General features: G+C 41.1%; 1 protein-coding gene across 2 annotated transcripts in view; it reads right to left on the bottom strand.

Moving 5' to 3' along the window:
- Positions 1 to 18,753, bottom strand: part of manbal (mannosidase beta like) — a 60,972-nt gene extending 42,219 nt beyond the window's left edge. The window contains exons 1-2 of one of the 2 annotated variants that reach the window (XM_078236698.1): positions 18,687 to 18,753; positions 5,172 to 5,405 (exon numbers count right to left, since the gene is read on the bottom strand). In XM_078236698.1, the coding sequence (XP_078092824.1) occupies positions 5,172 to 5,321 (150 nt within the window). In that variant the 5' untranslated portion in view covers positions 5,322 to 5,405; positions 18,687 to 18,753. Of the gene's footprint in view, positions 1 to 5,171; positions 5,406 to 18,644; positions 18,665 to 18,686 lie in introns of those variants that run through there. The other variant, XM_078236699.1, reaches the window with a different exon arrangement.
- Between the last annotated feature and the right edge of the window lie 764 nt (positions 18,754 to 19,517).

Raw genomic sequence — 19,517 nt, 5'->3', positions numbered from 1 at the left:
TCTCCCTTCTCTGGATCCATCTTTTATTTCTTTATTTGTCCCATCACCTTCCTCTTTTACTTTGCACTACCATCCCCTTTATCGTTATAGTCACTCCTGCTTTCCATCCTTTTACAGAACCTTTCTCTCATTCGTTTCTCCCTTCCCCCTGCCTCTGCATCCTAACTTTTCCAGGTTCTGATGGAAGTTCTTCGTCTTGAAGCGTCAACTGCTGCCCAACCCGCTGAGTATTTTCAGCATTTTTTATTTTTATTGCCAACGTCCTGCATCCATGATATTTTGCTCTTGTATCAGTGATATAAGAAGCTGGTCAAACAAGAACCAGTAAGTGCAGACCGCTGGATACTGGTTATGAATTGATTAGCTGATTAGGCAGCGTAAGTACTGAAACTGAACCGGGGATACATACAAGACCTTCGCACAGTAAGTAGTCTCACAACACCAGGTTAAAGCTCAACAGGTTTATTTGGTAGACGAGCTTTCGGAGCACTGCTCCCTCATCAGGACTCATCTGATGAAGGAGTAGCAGCACTCTGAAAGCTCATTCCACCAAATAAACCTGTTGGACTTTAACCTGATGGTGTTGTGAGACTTCTTAATGTGCCTATTCCAGTCCAAGGCCGGCATCTCCACGACAAGAACTTTGTGAGAGCAGAACTTATATAAAAAGACAATGAAAGAAAGTAAGCAAAGAAAAAGGAATGAAAAATAAATACGTTTTCAAACTAAAGACGTGAAATGAGCTGGCTCCAATGTATGCGGAACCTTCTGATTCACTTGGTTGTTATGTAAAAAAGGATAATGAGGAACAAGTAATGAGAAAAACAGTCAAAGGATATTATAAACCATCACTATGCAAATGTACTAAATTATCAATATTGTTCTCAACAGAATTGAAATATGCTCAATCATCAAATTTCCAGCACATTGCGAAAAACTTTATGACACTGTAAATATATTTTGAAACTTAATTCTATCTCAAACACAAGTAAATATTGGTCTTGGATATCACATTCATGAAACATTTTGTCAATGTTCTATTTGAAATGTATGGTTAGGTTGATTGGCCAGGTTAAAAATTGCCCCTTAGAATCCTAGAGTATGCTTCCTCACAATCTCAGGTATAGAGGGGATAAGTCATTGCAATAACTTAAAACCGCTTAAATCATATTCGTAGAATGAATCCACAGTTGCTCAATACTGTCTGTCAAATCCAGAGGGTTAATTCACTGTCAAGCTTTGATCGTCTAGTTTGTGGTGAGTTAGTTAGTTAGGACAGCAACATGGGCATCACATTACATTTTAGTCTCTTTACTCCAGCATTTCTGGACAAAAATGTTGAAAATACGGCTTCTCACCACTATCCCGCGGCCGTCTCTGAGGGAATGTACAGCGTCAGGCGAAGACAAATGTAGACCTGATTTTGGGACCTATATGGTTGAGTATCCACTGACACTTGTCAACTAGCATTGGGTGTGAAAAGTAGCCACTTGAGTAATGAGTGGATTGTGGAACATAACCCAAGAATAACTCACTGTTCTCAGGTGAGGAGGTAAGAATGAAACACTTAAAATCATGGATGAATTTTAGAATATTTTACCAATGAAAGGAAAGTGTGTATTTTATAATTTCATTTCTAAATTTATAATCTACATATTTCACTAATATCCTGAATTTTGTGTTATATTAGATTTTTTACATAAGGAGCAGTGCCCACCATTTACGCTTATGATGGACAAATGATTCTAACCATGTGCCATTTCAACTGAGGTTAATTACAAAGACATTGCTTACAATATATATATAACACATCAGTTATAATGATAAATTTAAACTACAATTAAGCACTGCTATCTATTCAAGGAGCTAAGTGTGTCACTATCCCACCATTATCCCATGAGGTTGTAGGTCCAGCTCCATAATTAAAGGGCACCCAAGCAGCCTACACTATCCCGAACATCTTTGCCTAGTCACTGCTCCACCCTTCCCCATTAACCCTTCCTTGGTCATCCTCCACACAAATTGCACTGCCACTAGTTGGTCTGAAGCCTCGGCTGGCATTTACAGGTGCTCTCCAATGAAGACAACACAGCAGCAACTCACCGCTAATCATGGTAGAAGCCTATCTCGTCAGATGCAGTCGTGGATCAAAGCGTTCTCATTTCTCACTGGCTCGTAACTTAATTTGGAGGGGAAACTTAACTTCACTGAGCTGGCCTTTTAATGAGCATGGTCAACATGCTAATGCATGTGAAATGGCTTCTCGATATTGTTCATTCGTAAGTTTGACCCGCCCTTGAAGTCCCAAGAACATAATTGCTAAAGTTCATCCCGCCTTCAGGAGAGTGATTTTTGGCCTCCCGCCAAATTAAGCACCTCCACCCGCCAAGTTCCTCTTTACTAACGGGACCAGAAGATTCTGCCCACTGAATTTGGGTTTAATTGTTGCCCTGAGATTTCATAGAGTCATAGAGGTTTACAGTATGAAAGCCCTTCGGCCCAACTTGTCCATGCCGCCCTTTTTTTTTTAAAACCCCTAATCTAGATCAATTGCTCGCATTTGGCCCATATCCCTCTATACCCATCTTACCCATGAAACTGTCTAAATGCTTTTTAAAAGACAAAATTGCACCCGCCTCTACTACTATCTCTGGCAGCTTGTTCCAGACACTCACCACCCATTGTGTGAAACAATTGCCCCTCTGGACACTTTTGTATCTCTCCCCTCTCACCTTAAACCTATGCCCTCTAGTTTTAGACTCCCCTACCTTTGGGAAAAGATATTGACTATCTAGCTGATCTATGCCCCATTTGCCCATTTGAAATGGGCAAAGCACCAATGATCCACAATCATTCTCTAGCAGTCAGTGTGGTGTTCAGATGTCTTAAGAGTCATAGAGGTTTACAGCATGGAAACAGGCCCTTCGGCCCAACTTGTCCATGCCGCCCTTATTTTTTTTTTAAAAACCCCTAAGCTAATCCCAATTGCCTGCATTTGGCCCATATCCCTCTATACCCATTGTACCCATGTAACTATCTAAATGCTTTTTAAAAGATAAAATTGTACCCGCCTCTATTACTACCTCTGGCAGCTTATTCCAGACACTCACCACCCTCTGTGTGAAACAATTGCCCCTCTGGACACTTTTGTATCTCTCCCCTCTCAACTTAAACCTATGCCCTCTAGTTTTAGACTCCCCTATCTTTGGGAAAAGATATTGACTATCTACCTTGTCTACGCCCCTCATTATTTTATAGACCTCTATAAGGTCACCCCTCAGCCTCCTACGCTCCTGAGAATAAAGTCAGAGTCTATTCAGCCTCTCCTTATAACTCAATCCAACAAGTCCCGGTAGCATCCTAGTAAATCTTTTCTGCGCTCTTTCTAGTTTAATAATATCCTTTCTATAATAGGGTGACCAGAATTGCACACAGTATTCCAAATGTGGCCTTACCAATGTCTTGTACAACTTCAACAAGACATCCCAACTCCTGTATTCAATGTTCTGACCGATGAAACCAAGCATGCCGAATGCCTTCTTCACCACTCTGTCCTCCTGTGACTCCACTTTCAAGGAGCTATGAACATGTACCCCTAGATCTCTTTGTTCTGTAACTCTCCCCAACGCTCTACCATTAACCGAGTAAGTCCTGCCCTGGTTCAATCTACCAAAATGCATTACCTCGCATTTGTCTAAATTAAACTCCATCTGCCATTCGTCAGCCCACTGGCCCAATTGATCAAGATCCCACTGCAATTGGAGATAACCTTCCTCACTGTCCACCATGCCACCAATCTTGGTGTCTTCTATATGAACTAAACTGGATGTTAGGTCCCACTCTAGGGCAGCCTGTTTCAGTCTAACATATAACAGTTTGCAAGCTGTGTCCTTTAATCTGGAATTTAGAACAGATTTGGTTCGGAAATTTAAGTCTTCCAACACTTTATGCAGACTCTGTTTTAACACTTCACACTTTTTAATGCCCTCTAATTAATGGATCAATCACATTAACATGAATACACCCACTACAAGCAATGAATAGTGCTTGTATAATTACAGAACACAATATGGAAAAAATGCGCTGTGGTCATTTTAATATGACAGTACATGCTTTCCTCCCTAGCTGCCTATGTAGATTCCTTTTGCCCCATGTTTCACTTCCTTCATTTTTTTTATTTTTTGCACTCTGAGCAATTTTCTCACTGAAGGCAATGATTTTTTTGCTACGATCCAGTTTCACGAATGCCAGTCATCAGTGGGTACTTCACCTAATGCCATTAGTTTAGGCTCAGATAGTGAGCACTGCAGACAATTTCACTGCCGTGATCCAATCCTGCCCCACTGAGTGTCCTCAGACGCATAATAAATTAATTGCAATAACAGCAGATGGCATATTTTCGTTTCCTTAACAGTGGAGGAATGATCAGCTAAAACTGAAGTTACCTTATTCAACAGAAAGATGGCATTTAATCTGTATAGTTTAGCAGTTGATTACATTTGGAATTTTCTCCTATTGTATAAGACCATAAGGCATAGGAGCAGAAGTAGGCCATTCAGCCCATCGAGTCTGCTCTGTCATTCAATGAAATCATGACGGATCTGATAATCCTCAACTCCACTTTCCCACCTTATCCCCATATCCCCTTCCAACTGCCCTTCACTTGGCTCCTAGGTTCAATCAGTATCAAATTGAAACCTCTTGGCCAAATCAGTTAGGCGGCTTTCAGAGACTATGGTACCCCATTGCAATACCACACCACAGAAGGGCTGGACTCCCAGTGGAGAAATGAATGGAAATAGAAGAATTCTGCTATGGAGCCAGGAAATGGATCAAGATCACGGCAGGGTCAGACAAATGGGAAGAAACCCTACCCAGACATACTTCTGGCAACTCCCCCACCCCCATCGTCAAAAAAAACATTCTGCCTTCATACAGCCTCTATCAGCTTCCCACAATGAAACTGATGAAAATATACTTAATTTCCAGATAATAAATCAGGAACTTGTATGATGAAGCATTAAATTGAGAGATTTTTCAACTAAATACAAGATTTTGTATTTAAAGAAGCAACAACTACAACCAACACAACCAATAATGGCTCCTCCCTCGCCTTCAAATCAGGAATATAATCTTTTTTCAAATTAGGAAGAAAATGAGTAAGTTCTTACTGGCTCTGGTGATTTAGAAGAGGGTAATAAGATAGACAAAATGCAGATTATCTGGAAAATTGCCCCTAGGAACAAGCCATAACGGAGGATGTTGTCAAATAAGGTAGGTTCTGGTATTTCTGGAGGAGACAGATCAAACTCTGTAGCCATTCTTCCACTGTAGAATTACAATGCGTCTTTCCGGCGGCTGTTAAGATTTCTAATATTTTACTTTTATTCTGCCACGTTACGTACCTGAGGGGGGAAATTCAGAAAACAGATAGTTAAATGATAAATGGTTAATGAACGTGATCTAACATTTGTAGAATCCATAATCCATCAGTTCATTTAAAATTCACTGTTTCAAAATATACTGTTCTCAGTCAACGTATACATTTTCAAATTGGGATCCCTGGACCTCAACGAAGCTCAGTCGATAGTTACCAGGTTTCTTTGTTTATTATTATTCATTCGTGGGACGTGGGTGTCGCTGGCTGGCCAGGATTTATTGCCCATCGCTTCACCTTTCCTTTTATTGACTTAATGGTCTATTGATTGTGTTGCTACGTGTTAATAAAAGAAAACACCTTTCAGTAACCTTGAATCAACGTTGACTATTAAATGTTACATAGGAAACATTAAATAGGAACATATGGGAACGCATAAACATTTGCGAGGGTTCCTGAAGGAGAGTGTGCTGGCATTTCCAAAAGGTTGAAAACCCAGTATTAACTTCAAGCCTTCTCTCTCGTACACTTTAGAGGTAACTTTATAACTGGTCTGTCCAAATGGACAAAAAAAGCATTGGTAGCTCACATCCACGTTTGCAATTGGCACTCTGAATGGATAACACTCCAATTCAGAAAAAGCGCTCATCCATCTACTCAGATATCCAAAAGAGCAGCAAACATTTTATTTGATTCAAAAAGAAAATTCCAATACAACTTTTTCTCTGAAAATAGGAAATTCTTGATCCATTTGGAAATATTTTAAAATTTAAAATCACAGGATGTGGACATCACTGACAAGGTCAGATTTTATATCCTATTTCTAAAGTATTTTAATAGTGGTTTTGATACAACTGATTGGCTTGTTCGACCATTTCAGAGGGACTGGACAAAGCCTTAAATAGATCATCAAGGGCATTGCTGCAAGTCTGGAGTCACATATAGACCAGATTGGGTAATGGTAGCAGATTTCCTGCCTTTAAGCACATTAGAAAATCAGGAGGTTTTTTTTATTTAAAAACAACAATCCATAGTTGTATGGTCTTATTACCGATGCTATTTTTTAAAAAATCTGAATTTATTTAATGAACTGAAATTAAATTCTCCAGCTGTCACGGTGGATTTCAAATTCAGGCCTCCAGATCATTGCAGGTCCAGTAGTATAACCACTATGCCTCCTGTTACTATCTCTGCAGAGACCAATAACTTCTTTAAAAAGATATGAAATCCCCAGTCATCAACTCAAAGGAATTGCACAAGAATTATTCAAATTTTAAGACTTTTACTGTAATAAATAAACTAAAATCAACATGAACTAAACTCAATGCCCTGGCCGATGAAGGCAAGCATGCCGTATGCCTTCTTGACTACCTTCTCCACCTGCATTGCCACTTTCAGTGACCTGTGTACCTGTACACCCAGATCCCTTTGCCTATCAATACTCTTAAGGATTCTGCCATTTACTGTATATTTCCGATCTGTATTATGCATGACCTCACATTTGTCCAGATTAAACTCCATCTGCCATCTCTCGGCCCAAGTCTCCAACTGATTTATATCCTGCTGTATCCTCTGATGGTCCTCATCGCTATCCGCAAATCCACCAACCTTTGTGTCGTCCGCAAACTTACTAATCAATCCAGTTACATTTTCCTCCAAATCATTTATATTTATTACAAACAGCAAAGGCCCAAGCTCCTCCTGAGATCCCTTACAGGGTGAATCTTCTAATGTCCTTTCAAATGAAATCCCTTCACTCAACCTTCTCAGCACTATTGAATGGACTTTTGGTAGCAAGACACACATTGGCGATGACTTCTTGGTCTTTTACTTTCCACAAGCTTTGTTTCTTCAGAGTGAAGCTGCTCTCACCCGCATTCAATAAAAATCAGGAATTTCAAAGTCTAGTGATGACCATGAAACCATTGTCGATTGTCGTAACAACCCAGCTGGTTCACCAATTCCCCTTTGGGAAGAAAATCTTGTGTCCTCACCTGGTCTAGCCCACATGTGACTTCAGAACCACAGTAGTGTGGTTGACTCTCACCAGCATTCGACTTGATGGTTAACTCTTAAAAACAGTTCTTTTCTTTGGCCTGATAAAGGAGCAACCATCCTGGGTCTTCTCCCAAATCTATCTGACTGACTCAGAGAATGAAATAAATGTCCTCGCCCAAGGGGAGTAGTTCTCTTTGGTGGCCAGCGTAACAATCAGAGATCTTCCGTCGGCACTAGAATGGACTGTAGATTAAGTACTGCGTTTCAGTCTAAGATACAACAACTGTGCCCTTCACAGCATTGGAGATACACCTGCGGCCATTTTAATGCAGGAGTATAAGTTTTCATCCATTTTGCATGTGCACATTTCTTTACCTTGTGTCTTCTTTTTCAGATTTAATCTTTAGCAATTCACTAACGACATGTGAGTATCATTGGCTGGATCAGCATTTATTGCCCATCCCTAATGACCCTTGAACTGAGTGGCTATTTCAGAGGGCATTTTTAAAGTCAACCACACTGCTGTGGTTCTGGAGTCACATGTAGGCTAGGCCAGTTAAATATGGCAAAGTTCCTTCCCCAAAAGGAAATTAGTGAACCAGATGGGTTTTTACGACAATCATCAAGGATTTCATGTTCATCATTGGACTTTTAATTCCTGATTTTTATCGAATTTAAATTTCGCCATCTGCCACGGCACTATTCAAACTAGGGTCCCTGGAGAAACTACTTCTCTCAAAGGGTCGTGAATCTTTGGAATTCACTACCCCAAAATGCGGTGGATGCCAGGACATTGAGTAAATTGGAGGAGATGGACAGGTTTTTAATTCATAGAGGGTTGCGGACAAGAGGCAGGAGAATGGAGCTGAGGCTGAGACAACATCAGCCATGATCATATTGAATGATAGTGCACGCTCGTGGGACCGAATTGCCTATTCCTGTTCCTAGTTCTTATTACCCTGCGTCCCTGGATTAGTAATCCAGCAACAATAGCACAACATCATTGCCTCTCCTGATTACTTGCTAGAACCCTGATGTAGAATAATTAGCTGTCATAACCTTAAAAGAAGCTCACACTGGGATTACATCGAGCCCTGACTACCAGGAAGCACATTATTAAGATGGCCATTTCCATTGCAGTGCAGAGGTAGAAAAACTGCTTAGAGATAACTGAAACTGGCACTTGAGGGAGATAATTTCAGCAACAACAGTTTAAAAGTGAACCATCTAGTAGCACTTGCAAAATTGAATATCCTTGTCCATGTCGCATCTGTCTTACTTGCCAACATAGAGAGTCAGTCCATCCAACTGAGGTGAAACGAAACAATAAAAGTGCACAGTTTAATTTGTTGAATTTCCAATGTACATTTTGATTTCAGAAGCTTACAAGTACAAATATCATAAACTCGTGTATCTTGTCTCAAGTAATTTATTCTGTAGCCAAATCTAAACACTGTCGCGTGTAAACGACCCCACGCCTCTCTTATTTGATGCCGGTGGATAAGCCAAAGAAGTCACTGTTTTAGGACTTCAAAATAAATTTCGCCTTTGGGAAATCTTTCAGAAAAATTATGAAATTAATAGAAAAGTGATCGATGCTGCACTTTTTGCAAAGGTTTTTGATTAAATTGTCCTCGGGGGAACTCTGGCTGTTCAAGAGCTCAGCAGCAACAGATGGGCCAATCCGTCTGCCAAGTCGTTATGCAAGAGTTGCAAAGCAATAGAAAGTTCAAATTGGCAATGGTGTAGTATTGGTATTCCTTGCACGATATGACCTGTCTGACACTGCTTTTCATTTGTAAATTGGGATTACTTGCAAGCCCATAGCCCCAAGAACATAATAATGAAAGAGCAGAATGAACAGTTCCTATCCAGGTGTCACATCATCTCTCTTGAAATACAATAACCTGAAGTGACACAGAAAGGAGAACATTGTGTATCAAAAGTGGAACCAAGTGTTAATGATAAAAAGTGGCTGGCTGAAATGTGTTGGAAATGCGTTAGAACTAAGGACATCCAATAAGGAATGATGCAGTGATGGAGAATGCACCCCAAGTTGAAAATGGTTTGGGACATTAACATTGGAGAAAATTGAAAGATTTCACAAACAAATCGGAAAGGTGTGACTGCGTGTTTTGCTTTGCATGGAATTTGAAACATTTCCTTTTGCTGATTTCCCGATTTGCTGGCTACAAACTTTTATTTGTTCTATCACTTAAATATTGAGAAAGAAACACAAAATTGAAGGATAATGCTAGGAAATGTAACTGCTTTTCCAAACACTTTAGTGTTAAACTGAAGTAGTGTGAGACTATTGCTTGCAGGAGGGAGTCTCATTTTGCTTTGTTCCAGAGTCAGATCAGCCCCTAACTCCATAATTAACACTACAATTTTGGGATTTGTGTGAAACAGAAACACTAAAGTGATCAGGGACATGTAACCAAACATTTGACAAAGATAGCAGTGTCACCATTGGCAAACTGACACAACCACTGGACATAATCTTTTTCATGAATCTTTGACATAAATCCAGTTCTCAGTCTGACCATTCAGTCCTGCATTACTTACTGGCCTGTCTGGACATCACCAGAATAGGTCTGGAATCTCCACAAGTGTTTCTCTGCTATCGCCATTACAAGGAAAGAAAATCCAATCCCTGTCATTAGTGGGGTCTTATAGCACTGGCAGACCAAGTACAGGTAGAAAGATTTCACATACATCCATTGGTTATGTCAAATTGATTTTAGAGACAACACAGTTCCCATGCAATATACCATAGAGATAAAAATACATGTCTGATCAGGACGGCACAGTGGTTAGCACTGCTGCCTCACAGTGCCAGGGTCGGATCACTGTCTGTGTGGAGTTTGCACATTCTTCCCGTTGGGTTTCCTCCACAGTCCAAAGATGTGTGAGTTAAGTTGATTGGCCATGCTAAATTGACCCTCGTGTCAGAGGGATTAACAGGGTAAATGCGTGGGGTTGTGGGAATAGAGCCTGGGTGGGATTGTGGTTGGTACACACCCAATGAGCCAAATGGCCTCCTTCTATACTGTAGAGATTCAATGGATTAATCAGATAATTGCACCAAAGTCTGGTTGTTTATATTACAATTATTGGTATGAAATCATTAGATTTCATTCAAACTTCACTCAGGTGGCCCAGAAGACAGCAGCACACACATACATGTGCTTCAAGACAAACACAGAACTCTTCTGTCTGCAGTTAAATTTTAAACCTTTAGGTATTGCAGCTGGCAGTAGTTGAATTGGTCAGTTTCAAAGTGCAAATATAATTCCATTATTTGAGGAAAGTGAGAGAAATAAAACAGAAAATTATGGACTTGATGGTTTAACATCTAGTCCGGTGAAGTTAAGCATTGAGCATTGATTAGAGAGAGCCAACATACTTTTGTCTGAATAATCTAATCCAGTGGTTCCCAAAGGGTGCAGCGCGCCACACTGGTGCGGCGAGAGAGGATGGCAAGTGTGGTGGGAAGATTCAAGGACAATCAAAGAAACATTTGAACATGGATAGATATTTTTTCAAAGTGAGTGCAAGAGTATCAAGTGATGCTGAGGACGATCCGAGTCCATGTTGTGATCTAGAATCGCCGTTCAAACTGAGTGCTGAAGAAGTCATTTAATTCTACACCAGTAGAAGGCCCAAGCAAACATAGAACATGGAACAGTACAGCACAGAACAGGCCCTTCGGCCCACGATGTTGTGCCGAGCTTTATCTGAAACCAAGATCAAGCTATCCCACTCCCTATCATCCTGGTGTGCTCCATGTGCCTATCTAATAACCGCTTAAATGTTCCTAAAGTGTCTGACTCCACTATCACTGCAGGCAGTCCATTCCACACCCCAACCACTCTCTGCGTAAAGAACCTACCTCTGATATCCTTCCTGTATCTCCCACCATGAACCCTATAGTTATGCCCCCTTGTAATAGCTCCATCCACCCGAGGAAATAATCTTTGAACGTTCACTCTATCTATCCCCTTCATCATTTTATAAATCTCTATTAAGTCTCCCCTCAGCCTCCTCCGCTCCAGAGAGAACAGCCCTAGCTCCCTCAACCTTTCCTCATAAGACCTACCCTCCAAACCAGGCAGCATCCTGGTAAATCTCCTCTGCACTCTTTCCAGCGCTTCCACATCCTTCTTATAGTGAGGTGACCAGAACTGCACACAATATTCCAAATGTGGTCTCACCAAGGGCCTGTACAGTTGCAGCATAACCCCACGGCTCTTAAACTCCAACCCCCTGTTAATAAAAGCTAACACACTATAGGCCTTCTTCACAGCTCTATCCACTTGAGCGGCAACCTTTAGAGATCTGTGGATATGGACCCCAAGATCTCTCTGTTCCTCCACAGTCTTCAGAACCCTACCTTTGACCCTGTAATCCACATTTAAATTAGTCCTACCAAAATGAATCACCTCACATTTATCAGGGTTAAACTCCATTTGCCATTTTTCAGCCCAGCTTTGCATCCTATCTATGTCTCTTTGCAGCCTACAACAGCCCTCCACCCCATCCATTACTCCACCAATCTTGGTGTCATCAGCAAATTTACTGATCCACCCTTCAGCCCCCTCCTCTAAGTCATTAATAAAAATCACAAAGAGCAGAGGACCAAGCACTGATCCCTGTGGCACTCCGCTAGCAACCTGCCTCCAATCTGAAAATTTTCCATCCACCACCACCCTCTGTCTTCGATCAGACAGCCAGTTACCTATCCAATCGGCCAACTTTCCCTCTATCCCACACCTCCTCACTTTCCTCATAAGCCGACCATGGGGGACCTTATCAAACGCCTTACTAAAATCCATGTATATGACATCAACTGCCCTACCTTCATCAACACACTTAGTTACCTCCTCAAAAAATTCTATCAAAATTGTGAGGCACGACTTGCCCTTCACGAATCCGTGCTGACTATCCCGGATTAATCCGCATCTTTCTAAATGGTCGTAAATCCCATCCCTAAGGACCTTTTCCATCAATTTACCAACCACCGAAGTAAGATTAACCGGTCTATAATTACCTCCAAAAAAGAAAGTTTGTCGACAATATATGGCAAACAAGGATGTTCAATATTTTGAAAGGCTTTTGGAACAGCAGAAATGCCAACGATCATATTTCGAAAAACGAATGACAGTCAGATAAGATGCAGATTGTATCTTACCAAGTGGCTGAATTGATTGCTCAACAGACAAAACCACATACAATAGCTGAAAAATTGATTCAGCCTGCCTGCAGCTTGATTGTGGAAACTTTGTCTGGTGATGATGCTGAGCGAGAAGTTATGGAAATCCCTTTGTCTGATAATACAATTCGCAGAAGAATAGTTGATATGTCAGCTAATATTGAGAAGCGTGTTTCCGAAAGTATGAAGAATTCTAAATTTGCCATTTAAGTTGATGAATCGACTGACATTAGTGGAAAAGCACAGTTGCTTGCCTATATCAGATTCATTCACAATGACGGAATAATCACACAGTTTCTATTTTGCAAGGAACTTGAAAAACATACCAGAGGACAAGATATTTTCCAAACCTTGTCTGAGTATTTGGAAAAAGTTGAGATTTCATGGGATTCTTGTATTGGAATTTGTATGGATGGAGCACCATGTATGATAGGGAATGTGAGAGGCTTGGCGGCACTCATCAAACAGAAAAATCCAGATGTAATATCAACTCACTGTTTTTTACACAGAGAGGCATTAATCACCAAGAGCTGATTTGAAGTTGGTTCTAGATCAGACTGTGCGCATTGTGAACTTCACCAAAGCAAAACCACTAAAGGCGCGGTTATTTGCTCAACTCTGCAAAGACATGGTATCAAAACATCAATCCTAATTCTGCACTCAGAGGTTCACTGGATGTCCCGCGGAAAAGTTTTAAATCGGGTGTTGGAACTGAAGAATGAATTAAGAGAATTTTTGGAACAAGAAGGGAACCCATTGTACCACCAACTGGATGACAATGACTGGTGTGCAAAGCTGGCATATTTGGCCGATATCTTTTCAATGTCAGTATGCAAGGCCGCGATGACAATATCCTCACAACTACAGACAAACTAACTGCATTCAAAACAAAGCTTCAGCTCTGGCTCGAAAGAGCGATGCAACATAACCTCGAAATGTTCCCACTGGTAAAAAGTTTTAAAACAAGCAATGAATTGTACGGCCTCATACAGGAACATCTTGCAACACTGGTAGAAAAGATTGATCATTACTTCCCATCGTTGTCTACAGAAAAATCCGACTGGGTTAGAGACCCCTTTGCGAATTCCAGCTGTTCAGGTCTGACATTGGATGAGGAGGAGGAGGAAATGGCCTGCATTTTGAGTGATCGCACCTTGAAAATGAAACACGGGAGTATGCCACTGGACTCTTTTTGGATATACAACCAGAAACAGTATCCACGCATCTCTTCAAGAGCATTAGCTATTCTTCTACAGTTCTCCACAGTTGTGAAAACGGATTTTCAGCTCTGACAAATATCGAAGACCAGAAAAGTGTTTTTTTGTGTTGATGAGGAGATGAGAGTTTGGTTGTCTCAAATTAGACCTAATATAAATGAGATTACCCGACAAAAACAAGCTCACACCTCTCATTGAGTTTGTATACTTACTTAAGGTTACATGTGTAAGAGGCTCGTCTACAAGTATATTTTGGGAATGAATCATGTTTTTATGTAGCTGCATTGTTTTATACTTTCTGGATGTCCCATGATCATATTATAAAGTAGTTGTGTTCTATGTTATGAATCAAGCACTGCTAGTTGTTTTTTTTTGTTTTTGAATGTATTTCTTATCAATAAAAAATTCGGTGTGGAGCAAGCAAATTTTTATTCCGAAAGTGCGGCCCAGTGAAAAAAGTTTGGGAACCACTGATCTAATCGAATTTTTTGAGGAAAAAAAAATGAAGTGGTAGACAGAGGAATACCAATGGATGTCGTTTACTTGGACGTCCAGAATAAATTTGACAAGGTTCTAAATAGAAGGAACAAAAGCTAAAATTAAAATCCATGGATTTGAAAGCAGTTTTTTTTTAGCCTGGTTAAGTTTTTGGCTAAACTGGCAGTGGATACATAGTTGAATTGGAAAGAAGTAACAAGTGGTGTGCCGCAAAAATCTGTGTTGCGGGATCACCTATTCACTATATTAGAGATGACTTGCATAACACAATACGGAACCAAATATTCGAGGTTGCCAATGACACAGAATGGTGCCACAGTAAATTTATGCTTCTAGCTACACAAAGTAAAATACTTTGATAAATTAAGGTGGGCAAAGTTGTGGCAGGTGGATTGCAACACAGACAAGTGTGAATCATCCATTTTGAGACCAACGGATAGACCGGAATGTAATTTGAATGGTGGAAGAATGGATTTTCAAAGGAATTTAGGGATCCATGTGCACAGGTCATTAAAATGCAATTGTCAGGTTCAAAAATATCAAAAGGGTTAAAGGACTGCAGCCTTTATAGTGGGAGAGATAGAATATAAAGGGGAGGATGATTTGCCACAATTCTTCAAAGCCCTGAGGGTACTGTGCACAGTGCTAGGAAAGGATATATTGGCCTTGGAAGGATAGCTTCACAGATTCACTGGAACATTAGTAAGGCTCCACGGGTTAGATTACCAAGAGAACTTACATCAACTAGGGTTGTATTTCTCAAATATGCAAGGATGATCAAGCTTTTAGAAATTTGAAAAAAGTTCGAAGGTCTGATGGAAATAAACTCTTTCTAATGGTGCAAGCCTGAACAAAAATGACCGGGTCTTTCAGGTGAGCAATTAGAATACAATTCTTCACAAACAGTGACAGAAGTGTCGAACTCTCGTAAAAAGCAATAGATGCTATTAATAATTACCTCCACCACTCAAGATGGGCAGAAGTGATGTTTTCACTCCTGTTAGTCTACAAACAATGCATCTCAAAAACCCACAGGCAGATTTAAACAAAACCTGATACACAGATAGGGTATGGTCCAAGGAAGAACTATTATTTTTTTGGCAGAGGTGTGGATGCAGACCTTGCTTTATTTTACATTAGGATAGACCAAATTTACTTTTTTTAAAAAAGTTTTTTTTTAAGTTTATTTATTAGTGTCACAAGTAGGCTTACATTAACACTGCAAAATGAAGTTATTGTGAAAATCCCCTAGTCGCCATGCTCTGCTGCCTGTTCAGCTGCACTGAGGGAGAATTTAGTATGGCCAATGCACCTCACCAGCGCGTCATTTGGACTTTATTGTTTTATTTAGAATGATGTTGGTTTAGAATTATGTGGATTCTGTTTGCTACTGTTGTACAATTTTTCACAGCTGTCAAAATGTGAGCAGAGTTTTCAGAGCAGGCTGTTGGATGTGGATTGGCCTGAAGCCTCCTCAGTGAGATGAAAGCTCTTAAAGATTTCTTTTTTCAGCTTTTCCGTTTCAGAGCATCAATAATACATCTGGAATAGTGAAGAACCCCTGATTATAAATTCTACCAGCATTTATAGGACAAAAGATCAGCTGGAAGTGTATAAATGTAATAATAGTTTAATGTCAAGTTAGCACCGTGTGACAGAAGTATGTGCTCTGCCAAGTACCCTCTTCACTTGTTTTAAATCTGAGATCAATGGATTATTGCTAGCCAAAGGTATTAAGTGTGATGATAGTAGTTGCTATTGTTTTTTTATGTTTAAGGGGAAGGTTTTAAAATTCTGTTTTTCTTCCAAAGGTAGTTGGTATGTCTGGAGGGAATGCAGCTCAGGTGCTGGAAGAGCAAGATAATTACTCATTTTAGCCACATAGTGCTTACTTAGGAGAGAGCTAATGGATTTTTGTTCATAGATGAAGATTTCCCCTGGGGTTTTTGATTAGGTTGATTGACAGGGTCATGTGATGTGGTTAATGGAAGGAGCTAGGTGTGGAGCAGAGAAAAGCAGTTTTCAGGTCTGGGTGGGATTTGTTTAATGCAGAGGTCTGTAAACTGCTCTGAAACTTATGGTTGCTAACTGTATTTAGAACCATAGTAAAGTTATAGCGCAGGAGGAGGCAATTCAACCCATCTTGTCCATGCCAGCCCAAGGACACCTAGGTGCTCTTTCTATTTCCACCTTTCTGCACCCAGCCATAGCCGTGTACCTTACAGCAATGAAGGTGCAGATCCAGGTACTTTTTAAAAAGAGTTTCGGGTCCCTGCCTCTACCACGAACTTGTGCAGCGAATTCCAGACAGCCATCGCTCTCTGCATAAAAAAATTCATCCTCATGTCCCCTTTACACCTACTGTTACTTATCTTGAATCTATGACCCTGGTTCTAGAATTCTCTAGTGGAATTTAAAGTGGAATTTTAAGTCTGTAAGAGAATGTTGCTTATTTGGAACTGAAACAGTGATAAATTAGAAATTAAAAGTGTTCCCTTTCATGTTTTCACTATTGTTCAACTGTTATGCTGCTTCGTTTTGTTAAAGTTATACTTAGGCTGTGTTATTAAATAAAGTTTGTTTTAATATAAAAAATCCCTAATTTTTAGCGGAATTACTGCTGGAGTGAAGCATCCTATCCACACATTTATGCCGCAACAGAAAAATTGGGCTCGAGACTGGCTTCCTAATGTAATTTGGGATTTCTGGTCCAGGGCCCGATCATAAGGGATAAGGAACCAAAGCAGAGGCATAAAGTTAAGGTTAGCCATGATCTCGATGAATCAGGCTTAAGAGACAGGATGGCCTACTCCCATTCATGTAAGTATCTAAGTAGTGCCAAAGCAAAGTGGCAGAAGACTGCCCCCATCCCCCACCCCTCATCCCCCACCCCTCATCCCTCACCCCTGTATACTCTGGAGTCAGGTCAGAATCCCAACTTTGAATTTACACTAAAATGTGTCTAAGGTGGTGATTATGTTAAAATTTGCTTTGAGGAGGATAGGTGGAAAACAGATACAACATGGTACGATGCAGGTTACATCTGTTACAATTTTTAAACAAATTACTTTTGGGATGAAGCAAAGCACCTTGAAACATATTGGGACGATAAGTAAACCTTTCCGGATTCAATCCTAACAGTGCTTCTTCTCTATCTTGCATCCTGACTATCACAAAATGCATTCCCCTCACTTCCTATTATATAATTATGCTACTACACGCAGTGCTGTAGCTGCCTGCCTGTTTCATCCTCATTCTTCAACTGTCAAACCCACCAGACACACAAGTGTTCAATCCGCAACTCCCAAACGCTGGTAATTTGGCAACAGAGCCTAGGCAACTTAATCCTCTCCATGCTTTTATTTCTTATTTGTCCTGTTTGTACATGGTGGGCATAGTGGGGGTTTGTTGATATTTTATATGTGGATAAATTCTAACACGAACATAAGCGATTTAAGATAAATGTCAATGAAGATAATGAAAAAGCTTACAACACAGAAGACAGCTATTCGACTCCTTGTTACAACAATTGAAAACTAAGCCATACTCTCCCCCCAAAGGTTCTTCAGCTTCCACCTGGACTTGAAACGTTGGCTCTTGTTCTCTCTCCACAGATGCTGTCAGACCCACTAAGATTTTCCAGCATTTTCTGTTGTTTCTGACCCCAGCGTCTACAGTATTTTGTATTATACATATATATATATACTCAGCTGATCCCTCCAACAAAGCATTCCATGCCCTATGCAAGTCACTTTGCATAAAAACATCTCTCAGAACATTCCCCCACCACTTCATTCCTAATGACAATTTTAACTTGATGACCCTTCACTCCCCAATCAAAATAATCTTTCCCTACTCAATCACAACCCTGATTCCCAGTGGATTGTTGTACAGCAGTATAAATAATCTAACTATCTGAAGGCTGCTCCAAACTGTGCTTAATCATTTCTAGCATCATACTCGTGAATCAATCTTCAAACTCCTTACGGCCTCCTAGCGCCCACACCCAGACACACAATCCACCCTCTAAACTGTAGCTTCAACATTCCCTTTGAAACATGAATTGAAACTTCGGAAAGCAGACAGAAGCTTGGGTTTGCAGGCAGTACACATTTAGAGTAAGAAGTCCTGAGCTGTAACATTTAGCCGCAGCCCCACACACTCCTGTTTCTAAACTGGTGACAAAGTAGCCAGATTCCCGCAACAATGTGTCGCCGCTTCAGCTTGTGCCGCTCTCGGGGCCACAGAGTTCCCGCTTATCGGAAAGAAATCACAGCAACAAGACAGAGAGCTGCCGAGTGAGGGACTGGCAGCTTGGCTATCAGGGAAAGTCCCATACCCCAGGCTTCACTTTTCACACACACAGGCCCTTTCCACTCACCATCCGCCTGCCACATTCCCCAGGAAGCTGCGGTTCACGCAGCCCCCCGATAGCCGGAAGTACCGCCCTCACTCTCTCACACACTGGCACTCTCTCACACATCCTCTCTTACACACTGGCACTCACTGTCTCACACTCTCTCACACACAGGCACTCACTGTCTCACACACTGGCACTCTCTCACACACACACACAGGCACTCACTGTCTCATACATTCTCTCACACACACACAGGCATTCACTGTCTCACACATTCTCTCTCTCACACAGGCACTCATTCTCACACACACACACAGGCACTCACTGTCTCATACATTCTCTCACACACACACAGGCATTCACTGTCTCACACATTCTCTCTCTCACACAGGCACTCATTCTCACACACACACACAGGCACTCACTATCTCACACTGTCTCACACACAATCACTCACTGTCTCTCACACTCTTTCTCACACACACACCACTCAGGCACTCACTATCTCCCACACACACAGGCACTCACCGTCTCACACATTCTCTCTCTCACACACACAGGCATTCACTGTCTCACACAGTCTCTCACACACAGGCAGTCACTGTCTCACACACTCTCTCACACATTGGCACTCACTGTCTCACACCCTGTCTCACACACAGGCACTCACTGTCTCACACATTCTCTCTCACACACAGGCACTCATTCTCTCACACACTCAGGCACTCACTGTCTCACACTCTCTCACACACAGGCACTCACTGTCTCACACACTCTCTCTCACACACAGGCACTCACTGTCTCACACACACACAGGCACTCTGTCTCACACACACACAGGCACTCACTGTC

This window comes from Mustelus asterias, chromosome 20 (assembly GCF_964213995.1).
Source record: "Mustelus asterias chromosome 20, sMusAst1.hap1.1, whole genome shotgun sequence".
NCBI lineage: Eukaryota > Metazoa > Chordata > Chondrichthyes > Carcharhiniformes > Triakidae > Mustelus > Mustelus asterias.
This window is presented reverse-complemented; position numbering and strand designations above follow the sequence as displayed.